Below are 18,834 nucleotides of genomic sequence, written 5' to 3' on the forward strand. Positions count from 1 at the left end.
ATATATATATTACATTATTATATTACATATATTACAATACATTTTTATTGTTAATATAAAATATATAAAAATATTAATAAATAAATATACACATGTTAATGTTTCTTAAATACATACATGAATGTGTGTGTATTTATAAATACATAACACACAGCACACATTTGGATATTATGCTAAAAAACTTTTATTTTGTATGTGATTAATCATTATTAATCTTTGCGCAGCACTTATTCAATAAATAAATAAATAAGTTGTTTCACGTTTGATTATTTATAGCATTGTGACACATTATGAAATTTTACCAGATCGTGTATTATAAATTATGCTTATGCAGTAATTACCCAACTATTTCTACCTTATATAATTCTTAAAAAATACATTACTGTTAATTCAGTAGAGTTAAATTATATTTTTGACTTTGATAAAAACATTACTTTAGGTGTTATCACGGCACACATTTAACATGTTAGCTGTTTAAAGGATTTAAAAAAAAGAGGAATAAAGAGAAAATGAACAGTAAGACGTCTGTTTGTTATAATGTCAGCTTCCTACAGTGTCTTTCTGACAGTTTCAAAAGGCTTTTATTGACAATACCAACACAGTGTTTCATGTGGAATAGCCTAAGCAAATTAAAATAAATAAATAAGTCCCCCATCTGTGAACTATCATAATTTAATTATGTTCACAAAAAGTTCACACAAAAAACCTTCAATTGGGTTTTCACAGACAGGGTCCCATAAATATGCATGTATTGTGCATAATATCTTATGGGTACACAAACAAATAAATACATACTGGGCATTTTTAATACTGACTGTACATCTTTATTGAAAACTGCAGGTATAACAAAGTCAAAGGTCAAGTAAACCAAAAGACAAATGTAAAAGCAGTAAAAAATGAGTTTATTCAACTGCTGTCTTTGGAGTTTTTGTCCCACACTGGGACGGTAAATCTTTGACCGCTTGAAATTTGGCACCTGTGTGTGTTTTTTACTACCAAACACAGAATAATTAAAATACTGTGTGTTTATTTTCATAAAACAGAATAAATATATATTGCAGGATTCTGGGAGAGGAGGGGAATTGCCATTCTGTATTGTTTTTAGCAATGGCCTGAGCTGCACACAGTGAGTAGATGTGCCTCGAAATGACTTTCAACAGACATTGCATTGTTTAACGGTCTACAACAGACCAAGAGGAAAAAACTGTCATTTTATGACATGCACAGTCATTGTTTTTCAAAGTTAAAAAAAAAGTCGATTTATGCATGGGACAAAACTTAAAATATATAATAGTAGAAAAAATAAAAAAACAAATATTTTCCTAAAATTCTCTCTTTCTCTATTAGATCTTAAGATATTTTTACGTTTCCGGGGACGTTTTACCTGTCATCAATTGATCAGAAAAAGTACAACTATTATTTAAGCCAATCATTTGTTGCTTACAGGAAACTGTGATGGAAAAAATCACATTAATGAATGAATTCACAGGTTAGGGTTTGTCAATCACAGCATTATAATGAAGCACCTCTTCGAATGGAGTTTATAGATATCCATCTGTTCCTCCATAGATGGCATTCCACCCCACTGCACCATAAAAATACAGCAACTCCACGTACCTCACATCTAACAAATAAATGTAACAAAATCTTAGGTATAAAGCTGATTGTCGGTTTTATCGATCAACAATTCGTTCAAGTGGCGATGTTGATATCACACAATAGTTTAGGATCAAGTTTTCCCATCAATTTCATAATTAAAATTGCAATATTTATTGCAAGATCCTTACAGATTCATATCAGGTTCTGCAGCATTTATCAAAGCAGCTCTGAGATGGTGTAGATTTTTCCTTACTGTATTATATTGTATTGTAGTGGACCAGAATTGTTTCAGGAAAACTGTAGCAGTTTTTTTCCCTCAGTATTGCACTCTGGGACCATGGCCTGTGTTTGATGGGGCAACAGAACAGATGATGTTTTGGAAGAGGCGTAGTGAGGAACTAGAATTTCCCCCATCAAAAAATAAGATAAACCTCTCTGTTCATTATTTTTGGATTCTGCTGTATGTTAAAGCCAGTTGTTCTGCATAATGCTAAAGCTTTTGGGGGGCTTCCACCGACATTGCAGTTATCGATAAGAAGCGCATTAGGAGAATCGACCGTGTGCGGGATCACAACCTCAAAATGATATGACACGTCCCCCGGAAATCCTCCGCCTAATCTTTCCTAACTCAGTGGGACAAAACATCTGAGGTGAGATGGGTCCAGCCTATCAGTGATGGCCTTCTCTCATGTTTAGGAGCGAAGGGGAGGTGGTGTTCTTCTAAGCAGGCTGTTTGGACCCTTACAGTTTTGTAGTTGAAGTTTAGTGGCCTCCTCCACTTCTGTTCTCCCCGTAGATCCAGTCCAGCGCGATGAACGTCAAGCTCATGCTCATGAAGATGAAGCCCAGGGCGGTGAAGCAAGCAGCCTGAAGCGGAAGACAACAACGTGTGTTTAATGTCTACATCTGACTCAGAGTTCAGTGAGGCAACTATTTGATTCAAAGTGTGGATTCAGAATGAGTCTGCGACTTACTTGAATCTTTGGCCTCGAGTTCATTGGCTCTTGCTCAGGGGAAATGATACGGATGTAAAACAGCCCTGGGAGGATGAAGATCAAGCTCGGAGCAGAGGTTGCACCTGTAAAATAGACAGATGAAGCTGTCATTCTTAAAGGAACAGTATGTAAGAAATGTATATCAATTAATCATAAAAATGGCCCTGATATGTCACTAGACATTAAGAAATAATTTTCATTTCAAATACTTATATCACTGACAACAGTGGTCTGGCCAGGATATTGTAATTTAAAAAGTGGAGTTGCAGCCCTCAACTGATGTTTATGTTGTCATTTTGTGTATTGGCCACCGGCTGTGTGATTGCAGTACCAGTTTTAGCCACATGTTTTGTGATTTCAATACCAGTTTTGGCCACAATCCTACATACTGTTTCTTTAATACTGATATGGCCGCTGTGGACATTGAATTAAACAAATAATTCACCCAAAAATGAAAGTTACCCAATAATTTACCCTGGGTCATACTAGGTGTATGTGACTTCCTTTCTTTCATAAAAACAAACAAACTGTGCAGCAGTTAGTTTTGATACATGTCAAAACCGGGACCTCATTGCTTTCACATGCGTCAAAAAGAAATCTAACCACAAAAGAACCCAAAAGTGAACCATATTCAGCCCACCTCCGGGTGTGGTCTAAAAAAAGTCAGGATATTTAATATAACCCCATATGTGTTTGGCTGAAAAAAGTAAGTCATATACACACAGAATGACATGAGGATGAGTAAATTATGGGGTAATTTAAATTTTGTGTGTGAACCATTCCTTTCACTGTACGTTATATTATATGTTATATCCTCACCAATGATCCCAAATATGTCACGAATGTTGGGCACGAAAATGACAAGCAGGTTGACAACGAAGAGCAGACATATGGCAATGAGGATGTGACGCACCCAGTTAAAGGGTTTATCAGGGAACAGAAGCTGAAGAAGAGCTCTACGAATCTGAAAGGGGAACAAGACCAAAATATCAACCAAAATTTTACCTCTTTGTGGTATTATCGTAACAAATAAACAAGCAAGCAGGCCAAATAAAAGTGTTTGTCTCATTACCGGGAAGAGAACAACTGGAACGGTTAAAGTGACGGCCACCAGCACAGCCACACGCACACATAGAATGAGAGTGTCCAAAGGATCCACCTTACTGTAGGTGTGCAGAAGTTCTGCCTCTGTGTTCACTAGTTTTTAAACAGAGAAATCAACATTTATTTGCTATTTACTATTATTTTACTTATGCAAACACCATGGCAGGATGTGGCATGTATGAGATTTAGCTAATAACCAGACTGCATCTATAAGGAATATATATAGGTGTGTGAGAGATATAGCTCATTGAGTCATATTATTATCAACAAATCAAAAAGTGTAAATCAATTCATAAAATAACATTCCCATGTCTTTCATTTAAGGAAATGGCTGGCTTTGCGGTAAGGGTATCAACTGAAATGGTACATTGATTTGTTGCGCTAGACTTTTAACTTAAAATCCAGAGTGCTTACAATAAAAGGTGAGGTAGCCAAAGATGGCAGTGAGCAGATACATGACAAACATCCCCAGGATGGACACGTTGGCAATGTCCTGCATGCGTCTCTTTGTGGGGCTAGAAGTGTCAAAACAACAACCGGAAAGGAGATTTACTTTTTGACTCATATTTCCCTTTTCCAGCAAAGAAACAGAGACACTTCCTCTGAAATGTTGTGTACCGATGTGTACTGAACGTACTTGCGCAGTTCGGTGTAGATCGGCAGCACCTCAGGGTGGCATACAAAGGCAAAAGCCAGAATTGGAACCGTGTAGGCCGTCTGCAAGGTAAACAGAACAACTGAAATTATACAAGGCACCTGTTGATCTCACATAGTGAGGTAACCAGTCAGAGGTTTTCACACTTGTATCATAATGAAACTACGTGATGCTTGGCAGCATTATTTTTAGCTGAACACAAAGAGTTTACTACTGTAAGGAGCTATAAAGGAAATAGCTCTTAGATCTGGGTTGCAAGTCTTAAGAGGTTAGAATTACAATTAAAAATTGACTTTCTAAATAGACTTAAAAAGGTTACTTTCTTACTTGCTGGTTAATAGTGAAGTATTTGGCTTCACATTGGCCATCAATAGTTATGTTGTTCACGGTTTGGTTACCGAAACTGTCAAATGGACAAGGGATGTTAAACTTCTTATAGATGACCTGTGAAACAGAGAAGTAAAAAATGTGAAAAAACTGTTTTTATCCTATTCCTACCCCCAAACCAAACATTACACAGGATTTAGGCCGTAACTGTATCATATCTAGTTAGAACCGGTGTTTTTTGTACCAATCCTACTCACAAACCTAACCCTAAACCCAACATGTCATGAGATTTTGCCATAGCTGTATTCCCTCTAGCCAGAACCGTGATTTATGTTAATAAAACAAACGACAAACAGGTTGGAAAACTAAGATAACAAAAAAAGATAGAGACACACCTTTCTGTAAATCTAATTGGTCAAAAGATGTCTATCAGAGTGCTTATTATTATATATTATTATGAAATCCATTATCACAAAATTATGTGACAATAGGTACGTAATTTCATGATAATGGTTTCGTGATAGTGTTTTCCGTGACACTGACACGTTTTTCTGCCTTATCTGTGAACATGTCACGTATTTCTGTTTACGTGTCACTGTCACGTATTTGTTACTCAACTGTTTTGTCTTACTTTCTTACCATTGTCGCTTCGGTTTAGGGTTAGATTTACATAAAATGACCCAAACCAACTTTAACCCTAATGCCAGGCAACAATGGTTTAAAAATCATAAAAAATTAATAATGGAAAAAAGGTATAAACCAATACTTAAAGTGACTTACTAATGCAAATCTAAACCGAAGCGTCAATGGTTTGAAAATAGGACAAAACAGTTGAGTAACAAATGTGACAAATAAACAGAAATATGTGACGTTCACGCAAAAAGGTGTAAAACGTATTATTGTCACGGAAAATACTCACAAAGTTACGTGAATGTAGGTACATAATTTCATGATACAGGGTTACATTATATTATATATAATTTATATAATATATTACTTATTATTTTTTATTGTAATCCACATTTTTATAACTTAAATAACTAATATAAAATGTATAGGACAAGCATACAGGCCACTGAATTAAGTCAACATCTTATTGGCCGACACCTCTCACATCACTTACTGAGCTCAGGAAGAAGACCATACAGGTCAGAGAGAAGCCACTAGTGTAGCCCAGGTACCCTGCAATAAACAACATCCATTACTCCAACATTAACACTGACACTGTCAATGATTACATTTGTTTAAAGTTACAAATGAGTGCACTGAAAACAGATCATTTAACACATTAACATGAGAGTTTGAATAAATATTAAACCACAGCACAATGCTAGAAATTAATATGGTCTAAATACTTGAAGACTATACAGATCTTCAAAATTAATCTTTAATCCCTGTTTAAAATGACTGTGAATAGAAAAATATTTGAAGAGTTCAAATGAAAAAAATCCTAAGTGTGTTTTTTTTTTTTTTGTAAATGAGCATTTTTAATCAGGTCTTTGTGGGTTCAGTAATTTCTCTTTAATGGCAAAAAAAAGGGAATTACTAGTCTGTAACTGAAATGACTTATTTTTTTAAAAAAATGTCAGTTTAGTCATTTCATTGGTATTTAAGAAATGTGACTGCAAAACTTTCCATTGCAAATAATGACGGTCAGAATGTAAAAATGAAGAAACTGAACCACACGTTAGGGGGCGCTGTAACCCATGTGATTTCCACATCACATTCATTCAAAGTATTCAAAAGGGACCCATATTTGAATGTGATTGACGGTCATTTCATATGCTGTCGTGACATCACTGGCATTAGTGGGTTCTGCCCAAAAAACAACGATATTTCTGAATGGCCTGAGTATGTTCATCAAAAACAATCCGCTTAATCCCATAATACATGCCGTTTTGCGGCTTGTGCATCTGAGCTCCTCATTTGTACCTCTACTGGAAAAAGGACAAGCCAATAGTAAACATGAGAAGAGAGTATGTAAGCACTGCAAACAAAGAACAGAATGGCTTACCAAGTTGTTTCATCAAGGCCAGAGGCAAAATGATACAAATGGACACAATGATGATCAGATAGTTGCCGTTCAGGAACCACTCACTTGTATAAACAGAAAAATGAATAGGGGTAAAAAAAAAGACAATTCATCCTGATCCATTACAAGTGTCGAACTGAATAGTTTTATTATGTACTGTATATAACAGATTTAGGATTTGGAATGCACTGGGATCTGGAGCATATCCAGATTAAATAAAAGGATAAGGTTTGTAAAAGAAGGATTAAATAAACAATGATACTGCAATACTGTCAGACTATTGCAGTGCCGCTTACATTGGTTTTGCAACAACAGTTAACTTGAATGACCTATCTAACTCTTGGGTACATTTAATTAGATTCATTAGAAGATTACGGGAAAGCAGATGATTTATGCTTACCCACTGCTGTGGTGAAGACCAAGGAAAGCCTGAATAACCAGAGGTAACTCATACTTCACAATGAAGAGGTAGCTAGACATAGCTGAAAGGAAAAGAGAGGCAGATGCATCAGTTTTGACATATCTTTAAGTTAAATTACAAAAGTATTGACTAACAGTTGACTTATTTGTCTTAAAATAGACGTATATATGGCTCAAGTATTATTATAAAAGATTTAAAAAAAAAGAGATTTGTTGGTTGCAGAACTCAAGTTGGGCAATAACATGGCATCTTCAAAAAGTATACACTCTTAAAGGTAAAGGTGCTTTACGATGTCATAGACAAACCATTTTTGGCCGAATGGAACCTTTAACATCCGAAGAACCTTTCTGTTTGGGTTCTTTGTAGAGAAAAAAGGATATTCATAGATATGGTATGATATGAAAAGAGTATGGTTCATCTAAGAACCTTTGACTAAATGGTTCTTTAAGGAACCAAAATGTTTTTATGGCATCACTGTGGAGAACCTTTTACCACCTTTATTTGTAAGAATATAGTGCCCTAAGGGTTTAAAGGACTTATAATCCATCCTTAGCCATGGTAGTAATAAATAGACAAGTATCTACAGTATGTGTCCTGTAGCCTTATGTGAACTATAAAACCATGTACTCCGTGGCAGTCTAATTTTAGGCTGGCCAGGACATTGCAAATATATTGCTATACCTCAGGCAGGACAATAAAACTTTTGTTACATGGTCTGAAAGAGAATGTTATGTAACATGACCCTGCTAATATTTCATGACCCTTAAGTGCCCATACTGAACAATCCTTGTGAAACTTAAAGATTGCTGAAAGCTGGCATTGCTTTGGCATCATAAAACTAGTAACTTAAGCACTTCTTGCATTATTGGGCCACTATGATAAATCCCTTAATTTTTATCCTAATTTTGTTATTTGCTTTGTATATAAGCATCTGCTAACAACTACATGTAAAGAATTGGAAAATGATCATGTATAATTATTGTAGCAGGGCCTGTTTATGTATTCAAATAGGATAAATAGGAACACAGAGCTGTCCAACTCACCACCAATGTTGTGCATGGTTATGACAACAGCTGCCAAAATTTTCCCTGGGTGTCCAAATGCTCGTTTACCAAGTTGTTCATAGGCACGAATGCCTGTACAGAAAACACATGTTACATGAATAATTCCTACTTAAATTATTAACAAAAAAACTAAATGACATAATATTTTGCCTATACACAACGATAAAAATTTATTTAAAAATCTTAATAACAGAGAGATTTTAAATCACATGAACATACCTACAACTCCTGCACTCTTGAGCAGAAGATGGATAGAGTATGATGACATGACAGCTATGCAAGTCAGCAAGATCCTATGGTGAGTAAGCAGAAAAAGTGTAATGTACTGAAAATATACAAGACAATGTCAATCATATCTTTGACTGATATATGCCATATTTCTTTGAAAATGAGATAAGGCATGCTGTCAATTACTTTAGAAAAAACATGTAATTTAAAGGGGACATATCATGAAAATCTGACTTTTTCATTTTTTAGTGCTATAGTTGGGTCCCTAGTGCTTCTATCAACATAGAAAATGTTAAAAAGAACAATCCCGTAACTAAAAAATAGGTCATTGAAATTTGGCTCCCCTTGTGAATTCAGAACATCATTATTAAACAGAAACGGTGATGTGTTGAACACCCTGTTGTGATGACGCAAGAGTTGCAACTACAGTAGCTGAGAGGCCATTCTTTGTTTTTTTTTTTAAATGTTTCTGGAGCCTGATGAAATAGTTATAAACCCTCGATGTTACAGTCACTGACCTTGCCATCCAGAATGAAAGACAACATTCCAACTTGAACCCATTGAGCGAGCTGTCTCTTTAGTACCGCGTGGTTTATATACATCTTGCTGCTGATTGGGCCAACATTTCTGACACACCAACCAAACAAGAAAAAACGCATCTAAAACCTGTTGCACACCGTTTCCAGGAAACATGTCGTTCAACTCGGAAACCGTAGCAAAACGTTACGCACCGGTGTGAGCTTGAACGTGCCCCAGCTCATTTGCATTTAAAAGGACACACCCAAAACGGCACATTTCGCTCACATCAACAAAGTGGCAATTTTAACTCTTTCACCGCCAGCGTTTTAAAAAAAAGTTGCCAGCCAGCGTTTTTTCATGATTTTCACCAAAGTTTAATGCCTTCCAGAAAATGTTCTTCTTTAAATATATAAACATACAAATGAACATACATATACGAAATGAAAGAACAGACCCTCTGCTTTCAAAAAAAAAAAACCGTTTCATCCTACCTTCAGTGGTTCTTTTGTAATCAGCTTTTGAATATGGGTAGGTTTCTGCAAAAACACCACATTTTGAGCAAAAAGCAGAGATAATTCCATTTTTGTGACGGATTTTTTATAGAGATCCCATTCAGAGCGATCTTTAAAACAGACACGGACATGCAGCTGCTTGCCATAGGGCAATACTTCCAGGTTTAAAAAGTTGCGGAAGGGCGCCACATGGTGGATAATAGCGGTATTGCGGAAAGACTGAAAATCTCGTCATTGGCGGGGAAGCGTTTTCTCTTAATTGACGAGATATCTCGTCAAAGGCGGTGAAAGAGTTAACATGCTGTAATAAATTATATATATGGTATTTTGAGCTAAAACTTCACATATGTACTCTGGCAACGTCAAAGATTTATTTTACAGTTTTTAAAAGTCTTGTGAAATGTCCCCTTTAAAATACTGTAAGTGTAAAATGGAGATTCAAGAGATATAATCTGATTTATCATCACATTCCCCAGTTCTCCTAAACCACAAACACCTGCAGCATTCCAAGGCTATGGAAAAATGTATGCAGTAAAGAAAATATGCCTTGCTTTATGTGTCATAAAACACCTGCAAAATCACATATTTATGGCGAACTACTTGGATTAAAACAGGTACTTCTCAACAGTTTCTATACAAGCAAAATTATTAACTTATCTATATTATTAACTGTGACATGGTAGCACAACAAATACACAGGGAGGATTTAAGAGAAATTTTGAGTCACTCACAGGAAAAGGATGATACCAGTGTTGGACATGGCATAGGACAATCCCAGAATCCCACTTCCCATGATGGCATTGCTGAGGTTAAAGACAGACATCCCAAATGAGGTCTTCCCCTCAAACTACCAAAAAAACAGAGACAAAATAGAAATCAGACAGAGAGCAAAAGAAGCCTCTCGAAAACAGCTTTATTTCTGCACTTACATCTGTAAACTGAGGGGGTTTTCCTCCATCACTCTTGTGTGGTAGAAACTCTTCTCGTTCAGCTGACTCTCTTTGTGTATCAGAAAACAGATCAAAATATTACTTGTTTTTTGCTTATCATTTACAATAGTTAAGAAATGATCAAACCATATCCTGCTCACTCTGTCTATAAAAAAAGTAAATATATGAATTTTCAATAACTTTCATTCACCCTCTCAGTTCTGACATTCACTGACTTTTGCCATCCTGAGAACATAGATAGCAGCATGTAATGGATTATATCAGAGCCACATTAAAAAATCTGAATTATTAGGGGTTGACAATTTGGTAATTTACTGTCCCTGTCAATGTTTACTATGGTTATGGCCCTAAGAACTTAAAGAAAGAAAGAGATTTTTTTGCTTGAGAGATTTTGGTTTGCATCTCCAGCTCAGTGAAAAATGAACAGGTAGTGTTAGCTTATTCTGATTGATAATGATAAAAACTTCATTAAGGTAACCATATAAAAAGAAACAATTGAATAAAACATACCCCTCATCAAGTTGTTGAAAGTCTTGGTGGTGACCATTTGTTAGTTTCTGGAGTTCCATTATGCTTTTATTTTTTTTTTCTTGTTGGATGTGAAAAAAAGGTTGTCTTGTTAAGAGCGGAGTGGAGAGTTGACTTTTATGTAGATCTGCAAGAATAAAAAAACAACATTCTTAATATGTCATTGTGTCAGTGTCATTTTCATCTGCATGATTTAGTCAATTTCAAATAACTACTTTTCAGAGAATTTAACTATCATCAATTAATAATTCACTAGCTATGTTGACTTATGCTGGGAAAACCCATGTAATGTTTTTTTTTCTGTTTTCTACATAATATTAACAACATTCTGTGAAAAATAGCAATTTTGAAGACAAAATAAAAAATAACATTTATAATAAAACTTTAATGCTCTAAATCTCACAATTAAATTATAAAACTTTAGCCTGGGTTTCACAGACAGGGTCTCATATAAGCACATTTTCACTAATCATTTACAAGTTATTCAGTGGGAAACCGTGAGAATTTAGCCAATTGTTCAGGAAACATGAGGTCCATGTGTCCATTTCCCACTACCTCTACTCTGATTGGCTCTTAGGGGTCATGTTTCAAGAGGTTAAAGAGCACAAGGGTCTCAGGCGATCTGTAGTTTTGGGTTTATTTCTTCATTTTAGATTTATACCTCATTTGCCTTTTTAACTATAGGCTACGCAGATGAATTCAAACAGAAACTGAATTTACAATATAATGTTTGAGACAGCATGGTTATATATATATATGGGTGTTGCATTATTTGCATTTCAAACACATGTCCAAGTCAAATAAATGTTTTGTACAGTATGCCATTCTCAATGTTGGCAAATTGGAACCTTGACTCATGTTTGACCAACAGAGTGACCGAAACGAAACTGTCTGGGGGGAAGATACCATTCAGCATTATTCTTTAGTAAAAGAGGTGGGCGTGTAGGGGTGGTAATTTGGGTATATTGGTTACAGTCTGCACAGTATTGATTAAAGACAGTGGCGTGCACAGACCTCCACATGGGCGGAAGGACAATTTGTTCCTTTGTAACTAACAGTGGTACGATGCTCTAATGCATAACATATCAGTCAATAAAAATCCCTAAATGTTTATATTACTAAATATTATTTACTTTAATGTTTTCTAAACAAAATACTGAGAATGAGGAAGGTAATTATGTGGATATTATGTTCAATATTGTTGATATTTAATACTTAGTTTTTATAGATAAAACATGTTTACTACGGTTTGCCACAAAATAACAGCTTTTTTCTACATTTACCATAGCTTAACCATGTTATTTATTAGTAAAAATGGCAATACAGTGATAACCAATGTCAATAAACATTTTGTTACACCTTTACTATAATAAAACCAGATGATTTTCATAAAGGAAAATATAGCCTACCACAAAACTTAAATGTGACAATAAATAAAAAACTAATACTAATGGGACTGGTAGTATTTAAACAAGCACATATGCTAAACCATATTGTTAAAATGACTTGAATCTTCCAAAAACAAATCAAATTTTATGCTAAAAAGCGAGTTAAACTTTTATTATAATTAATTAAGCTTAACTCGCTGCCACATTTATTTCATTTTTAATATACATTTACATGTTACTTATTACCCATCATGCAGCTCATGATGTACACATAATATAGAATTATAATATTTAAACATATAAATTATCATTTACTTTTACGATTATTTTCACTATGACCTGAGCGACAGTCTACAGTTGAGACCAAAGGGGCAGGGGCTTAAGCCCGCACGGCACCCCACACCCACCTGATAAAAACAAATATCAGATCAGGGTGAATGTAGGACCCTGCGAAACACTGAAAAGAAACCACAAGGGCGCGTATGAAATTCAGTCACATTTAGTGGTAACTTTGAATACGTGGCTCAGGCTTGAAGGAGGTTTGGAGAGCATCCAGAGTTCCCTGGCAGCTTTAGTTCCCAGGCTGCTGTTCGAGCACAACCTTGTACATTGGTGTGACCCAAAAGCCTGATAAGATTTGTTGTAATAACACATTGCCAGCACATGGTTATTCACATATTGGTCTTTCCTCACATGCAGCATAGAAATCTTGCAGTAAAAGTAGCTTTATAAAACTGAAAGTTCAAATCCCACGTGAATATGTGAGACTTCAAATAGTTTCTGGATATCCTAAGTGTGTGTGAAACTGCAGTGTATTTTTAAACAAAGTGACATTTAAACCCACACAGAAATCTGATCTATTAAAATGTATAAAACACACACACACACTTTTATGCATGGCAATAAATCCTGCTATTTCAGTATGGGACGGATGTCTAATGGGACAAAAATAAATTGCAAATCTTGGCTCTACATTATTTTGCAAAGCAATTAGCATGCGCATTTGAAAAGACATAAAAACAACACACCCCCTACTACTGGAACTCATTAGCCTAACCTGATGTATGGGTTATCGACACACAGTTTTGGAAAGTTAGTGTCCAGTTGCCAACCTAAGATGTTGACCTCGTACAGTGGTGTGGTAAAATTCCACAATGCATGGTAAAATCCATGTATGTCACCCATCAGGATGAAATGCAATTCTCTGACAGTCATCTGCGGCAGTAAACAATAGCATAATCCCATGCATATGACCACATTTAAACAAATAATAAAGCATGGAGTCAAGTTTTAGAAAGCGATTGTGGAGTATCATCAGGGTCATAACTAGGGATCGACCATTGAATATGGATTTTTCAGTGCCGATGCCGATTTTTGTTTCATCAGCCTTAGCCGATGACCGATACAGGCTTGAGCCGATATTTGGAGCCGATACTGCTTTTGCTCACTCAATTTACATAATAAAAATGACACAATGATGATGCCAAATGTTACAAGTCTCAATTTTAAAAAAGTAACATGTATAGAACTTAAAAAAAACTATATTTAACAAATGGTAAAAACAGGTGAGGGTGCTATGGAACTTTCTTTTGATATTGTCATGGAAAGGTTGGTTGTTTTTAGTCACATGATCTGCAATCACTTGCGGCTTCCAGCACTCAGTCTGTAAATAATCCCGGAAAAAAATCGGCAAACACGGCAGCCACATATCGGCCAATGCCGATACACATAAAACCCGCAAATATCGGGCGATATATCGGTATATCACTACTACCACTATTTTGTTAACTACTAAAAGTAAGCGTTTTGTATAATTATTATTATTTGTTTCGTGCAATAAATATGTTTGGTCAGGAGAGCAACTTTTGTAACTTTTTCGTACTTAAAATGTTTAATAAAAGTCTTTACAAATATGGCAGCCAGTATTTTACAAGTTGGTATAAAGTGAATCGTACAAACCCACACAATTATCATAAAAAACAATGAAACGTCTGCCCTTACGTCACGGGACGAATGCAAATCATTAATACGAATTAGCCACCAAGTAAAATACGTATGAATTGCGTCAAATATAGACACTTCCACACATTCAAAGGCATTAACAACTAAAAAAAATACAGTAGTATTAGGAAAAATAACAAATTGTGCAATAAACATGCAGTTATAAAAATAGCAGGCTACACATATATTGTTCAGTTTAAAAGACTGATGATAAACGTATGTAGCTTAACCTTATGAGATCGTACACAGATATAAAATAACACCAATTACACGTTAAACCAATAAGTATAACATGAGCTCCAGAAGCAATATGTCCTGTCACAATGCTGGCAACATGATTTATTGGAGTCATGTGTACACACCTAAAGGGAGGCATATGTTACACTCTACAAACTGTAGGCAAATGAAAACTTCATATATATCAGTGACATGAAAGACTCTAAATTCATTTTTACTTGCAAATGCCTGTGGAATAAGAACAGAACAAATTTGAGTTGAACGAAAGAGCTACTAACTGAACAGCAGAAAACCTTTCCAGCTTTAAATGGAAAAATAAGCTATAAATCGCACACCATGTCAGCTGCGTAATGTCACCCTCACTCATTTGCCAAGAAAAAAAGCAGTTTGTCTACAGTGAAAAGGAGAAAGAAAATATAACTTTGCCATTACAGGACCACCTCCTCAATAGGTGCCTTACGAAGTGTGAAAAACTAGTGTGACCGGATTGTCTATTACCTGGGGCAGCTTACCTTAGCATAGCACTAGATGACTGTGTTGTAATCCCACGTTCTGTGATTTTTAAATGCTACGTGGACAACCATTCAATCTGACTCTTAGGCAGTCAATGACTTATTTGTTTAACCTTTTTAGCACTCAGTTAAAACATTCAGGGTGGGTAGACAGGCCGAGAGAGAGAGAGAGAGAGAGAGAGAGAGAGAGAGAGAGAGAGAGAGAGAGAGAGAGAGAGAGAGAGAGAGAGAGAGAGAGAGAGAGAGAGAGAGAGAGAGAGAGAGAGAGAGAGAGAGAGAGAGAGAGAGAGAGATGGGGGAGGGTGGCTAAGAGAGAAGGGTGAGGACGGTATATGAGAACCATAACTATTTAACCCTTTCCTTTCCAAGGATTTAAACATATAAACAAAACAGGAATTTTGTGTATTTTGGTTTATTTATGTCTATTAGGTTTACAGCTATTTACCTAATAGTGTAAGTTGACAAAGTCAATTCTTAGCAAACATTTGTATGTACATTTAAATGTTTTCATATTGTTATTGCTTGTGATGAAAACAAAGGCTACTGAGAAACAAAAAGCCAGACCCCCAAAACAATGGGAAATACTTCATCAAAGGCAAGAAAACAGTGAAAACATACCTTTAAATTGTAATTGTAAAACCAAACTTTACAACAAGTTTGAAAACATTAAAAAGACAGAGAGTTTGTTGAAAAGATTTAGCAGGTTAACCAATTGCGTCATGGTCTGTTTAGTGGAAATAGTATGGACAACAAATCCTCATCTGCCACCATCTATACTTTCCAAGTCCTCTATGGTCCTCAACCACACGGAGTTAAAGCTAAACAACTCTCTCAACTCTCCCCCCATTGCACTCGCATTCTTGTCTTTGCCTTTCGTCCATTTTCTCTAGTCCCTCCTTCTTTCTCCACAGACTCTACCTTTCTCTACACGTCAACATTTCATACTATTGCCACCAATTTTACAGCCTTGACTAGAGGTGTTTTAAAACACACAAGTGCTCTTTTTATGGCAAACACATCACTGCAGCATACTTGCCTTAACTTTACTTTCCAGAGTATTTCCCAAGAGACAATATGATCCCCTAAACTCAGGGGCCGCACACATCTGTGCGCCAAAACCAAGACCAATGGAACGCATAGTGTTTCTAATATAAAATCGTCTTCTAGTCCCCTATATTGAAACAACAGGAGCCACAGTTAAAAGCCAGATCTGGTCATTGTTATAGATCACAAGGTGCATTGTTGCACTCACTGATCTCCCTCCAGACTCATTTCCCGTGGTTGTTGCCGTGTACATTGAATTTGATCAGGACATCCGTTTAAACTAAAAGAGGAAACCACTTGAGCTTAATCAATTGTGTGAGTCACAGCTTCTCTGTGTACATTGTGCTTTTAGCAGCCCCGTCCGAAAATCCGTTTGACATTCCTATTAGTTTTTTCACCTGATAATGATTTCCTCTAATTTTCCTATCTGATAACAGTGGTATGTCAACACATTTTGGAGGATAATTCAAAGCGTAATGTGTTTTTGCAAAGTTCTTAGCAACAAAATGCCTGGGCTTTAGACATTACGATACAAGAAATGTTTATTTAAAGTCACTGAGGTCCTTTAAAAACCTATAACTGGTAATATGACATTGCCATGAGGCCGTTAATCCAGTCTACACAAACCCAAAAAACAGCCTAGGGAGGCACTATGTTACTTTTTATGGGTAAATTTAACTTCCAAACAAGCAGTGGTTAAAAATAATGGGTCTTTAGTTTTAGCATTAAACTGCAGTTAGGTTTCTACTAATATGTTTTTAAACTAATATCTGACCAGATAAAATACTACACTGTATATACTACACCGTCTCTTTAAATCAACTTTGTTACAGAATTTCAGACATTCTATGCTTTCAAATGTTTGCAAATGTTTTCGTAAACTAAACACAACCAACAGTCAAACAAACTGAGGTTACTGAGTTCAATAAGATTTGGTGTCTCTTTTCCAAATGCTTTAAATATCCACAACACTTCCAACTATCTGCACTTAGAAAGTCGAGCAATAAAACTGGAAAATTATATATTTAAAAACAGACTGATGCATTGAGGTGTACTCTTACACATTGCTTGAAAACAAATATGGTTTCTTCTCGAGTATATCCGAGGCTGGGATCTATTCAGCTCTGTGAAGTTATAATTCGGTGTGTAATAGCAGTTTATTTCTGTGAAATGGCTAGATTGTTTTAAAAGAAGGTAAACACACTGTTTGGTTTATGTTGACAGTTTCCTTTAAACCCACAAGGCATATCAAGATAGTTTCCTTACATTTTCATGTAAGCTTATCTTCAGCAAAACATTTCACGCTTAGAAAAATCTTCTCCAAACTATAGTGATATAATTTTGTGTGTGCTTACACTGATCGCAATCAACAAAAAAACAGCTAACTCAAGAAAAGCATATATTTTTCCCAATAATTCATAGCTAGTTTGTGCACGTTCAAATCATAGACTAGTGGCCTTTTACGTTGTATATCTGGGACGAGTTAATTCTAGTCCTGTGATGTGACATGATACCACATAACGTCATCTACAGTTGGTTTAAAAATGATTTACTTCGCACCTCACACATACAATCATTCAAAGAGCTTTAACCATGTGATAGAGAAAAACCATAAATGTCACTGACCCAAACAAATCCTTTCAAAGTGACAAAAATGATCTTAACCAAAATTAGCAAGTTGTATGAAAGTGGATTGTTTGTTATGAAAAGTACATTATAAAGGTTATGACTCTGTTAACAAAATCTCCTAAGCTATAAAGCCTTTACTGTCAAAAGCAGCAGTGTGGTTTTACACCCCATGTGCTCAAACAATACACAGATCTCAGGAAAAAAACTCACTTTTTTAAAAGATAAATGCTGTTTTCTCAAAGGCAGCGCTGGTGAAGCATGCTCCAAAGGGTTTTCTTAGTTGCAGTGTTTCTTTTATCCCAGTTGTTATGAGGTTTAAGTGGACTCCAAGACAGATAAAGAGAGAATACAGTGTGGTCTTACTGAAGGGTGTTGGACAGAAGCAAGGGTGGGAAGCACATGGGAGGAAAAAAATCCTTGAAGGGGTGGGGGGAGGTTCTTCAGTGCAGTCTCAAATTTCAGTATCTGTCCCTCTCTCTCGTTTATGCAGGGAACAGCTCCCTTTTACTCAATGGTTTTTCCTGTTCTTCTCTTATTCACACTTTTGGTATGTGATACAAGCAGATTCATATTCAGAGAGAATAAAGCCAAATACACATCAGCTTAAAAAGTTAGCCGTTAAAAAGTAAAAAAGTTGCTCATCTGTGTTTTTGAATGTATAGTACCAAAACTTTATAACCCATTTTATAAATTGCTGATCAGTGTGACAACAGTCTTGCTTTAGTGTCATTTTGGTCAAAAAAACAAACAAAAAAAAACAAACGTGTGGCACGTTTTTTTCCTTTAACTTTCCTAATAATTTCCTGATAAAGGGTTTTAGTTAAAGCAACATTTTGTATATTTAAACACAAGTATAGGTCAGGAGCTTTGGACACAAACACCTATAACATCATATTATAGTACAAAAACAGCACAAAATAAATATATGAGGGTTACGAGCAATGCATTAAAATAAAAAATATATCCGATAGGATTGACAAACATTGGTCAACTGATCATGAAATATTTGTTTAAATTTAAATAGAAAAAAACATCGCGATAAATCGTGCGATCAAATCCTTACGTAGAAATCCAACTTAAAATAATTTA

General features: G+C 35.6%; 1 protein-coding gene across 2 annotated transcripts; it reads right to left on the reverse strand.

Moving 5' to 3' along the window:
- Window positions 1–528: 528 nt before the first annotated feature.
- On the reverse strand, window positions 529–18,142 carry slc38a5b (solute carrier family 38 member 5b). Of its 2 annotated transcripts, none has more exons than XM_065246959.2 (16): window positions 17,956–18,142; window positions 10,917–11,061; window positions 10,386–10,455; window positions 10,188–10,303; window positions 8,417–8,490; window positions 8,177–8,269; window positions 7,113–7,194; window positions 6,695–6,777; window positions 5,804–5,862; window positions 4,681–4,797; window positions 4,336–4,415; window positions 4,113–4,213; window positions 3,667–3,791; window positions 3,414–3,558; window positions 2,574–2,677; window positions 529–2,466 (listed from the first exon to the last, which is right to left on the reverse strand). In XM_065246959.2, the coding sequence occupies exons 2-16, from the start codon at window positions 10,973–10,975 to the stop codon at window positions 2,362–2,364; spliced, it is 1,413 nt and encodes a 470-aa protein (XP_065103031.1). In that variant the 5' UTR covers window positions 10,976–11,061; window positions 17,956–18,142; the 3' UTR covers window positions 529–2,361. The 2 variants fall into 2 exon arrangements, with proteins under 2 accessions (XP_065103031.1, XP_065103032.1); XM_065246960.1 differs by lacking the exon at window positions 17,956–18,142 and adding an exon at window positions 15,073–15,229.
- Between the last annotated feature and the right edge of the window lie 692 nt (window positions 18,143–18,834).

Source organism: Paramisgurnus dabryanus, chromosome 11, assembly GCF_030506205.2.
Source record: "Paramisgurnus dabryanus chromosome 11, PD_genome_1.1, whole genome shotgun sequence".
NCBI classification, from domain to species: Eukaryota; Metazoa; Chordata; class Actinopteri; order Cypriniformes; family Cobitidae; genus Paramisgurnus; species Paramisgurnus dabryanus.

Coding starts and splice junctions, on each gene's coding strand:
- slc38a5b (XM_065246959.2), bottom strand. CDS start 10,975: ATGGAACTCCAGAAACTAACAAATGGTCACCACCAAGACTTTCAACAA. Junction 4,798..5,803: donor TGGTCTTCTTCCTGAGCTCA/GTAAGTGATGTG, acceptor TCTGTTTCACAG/GTCATCTATAAGAAGTTTAA. Junction 2,678..3,413: donor TGACATATTTGGGATCATTG/GTGAGGATATAA, acceptor TCTATTTTACAG/GTGCAACCTCTGCTCCGAGC.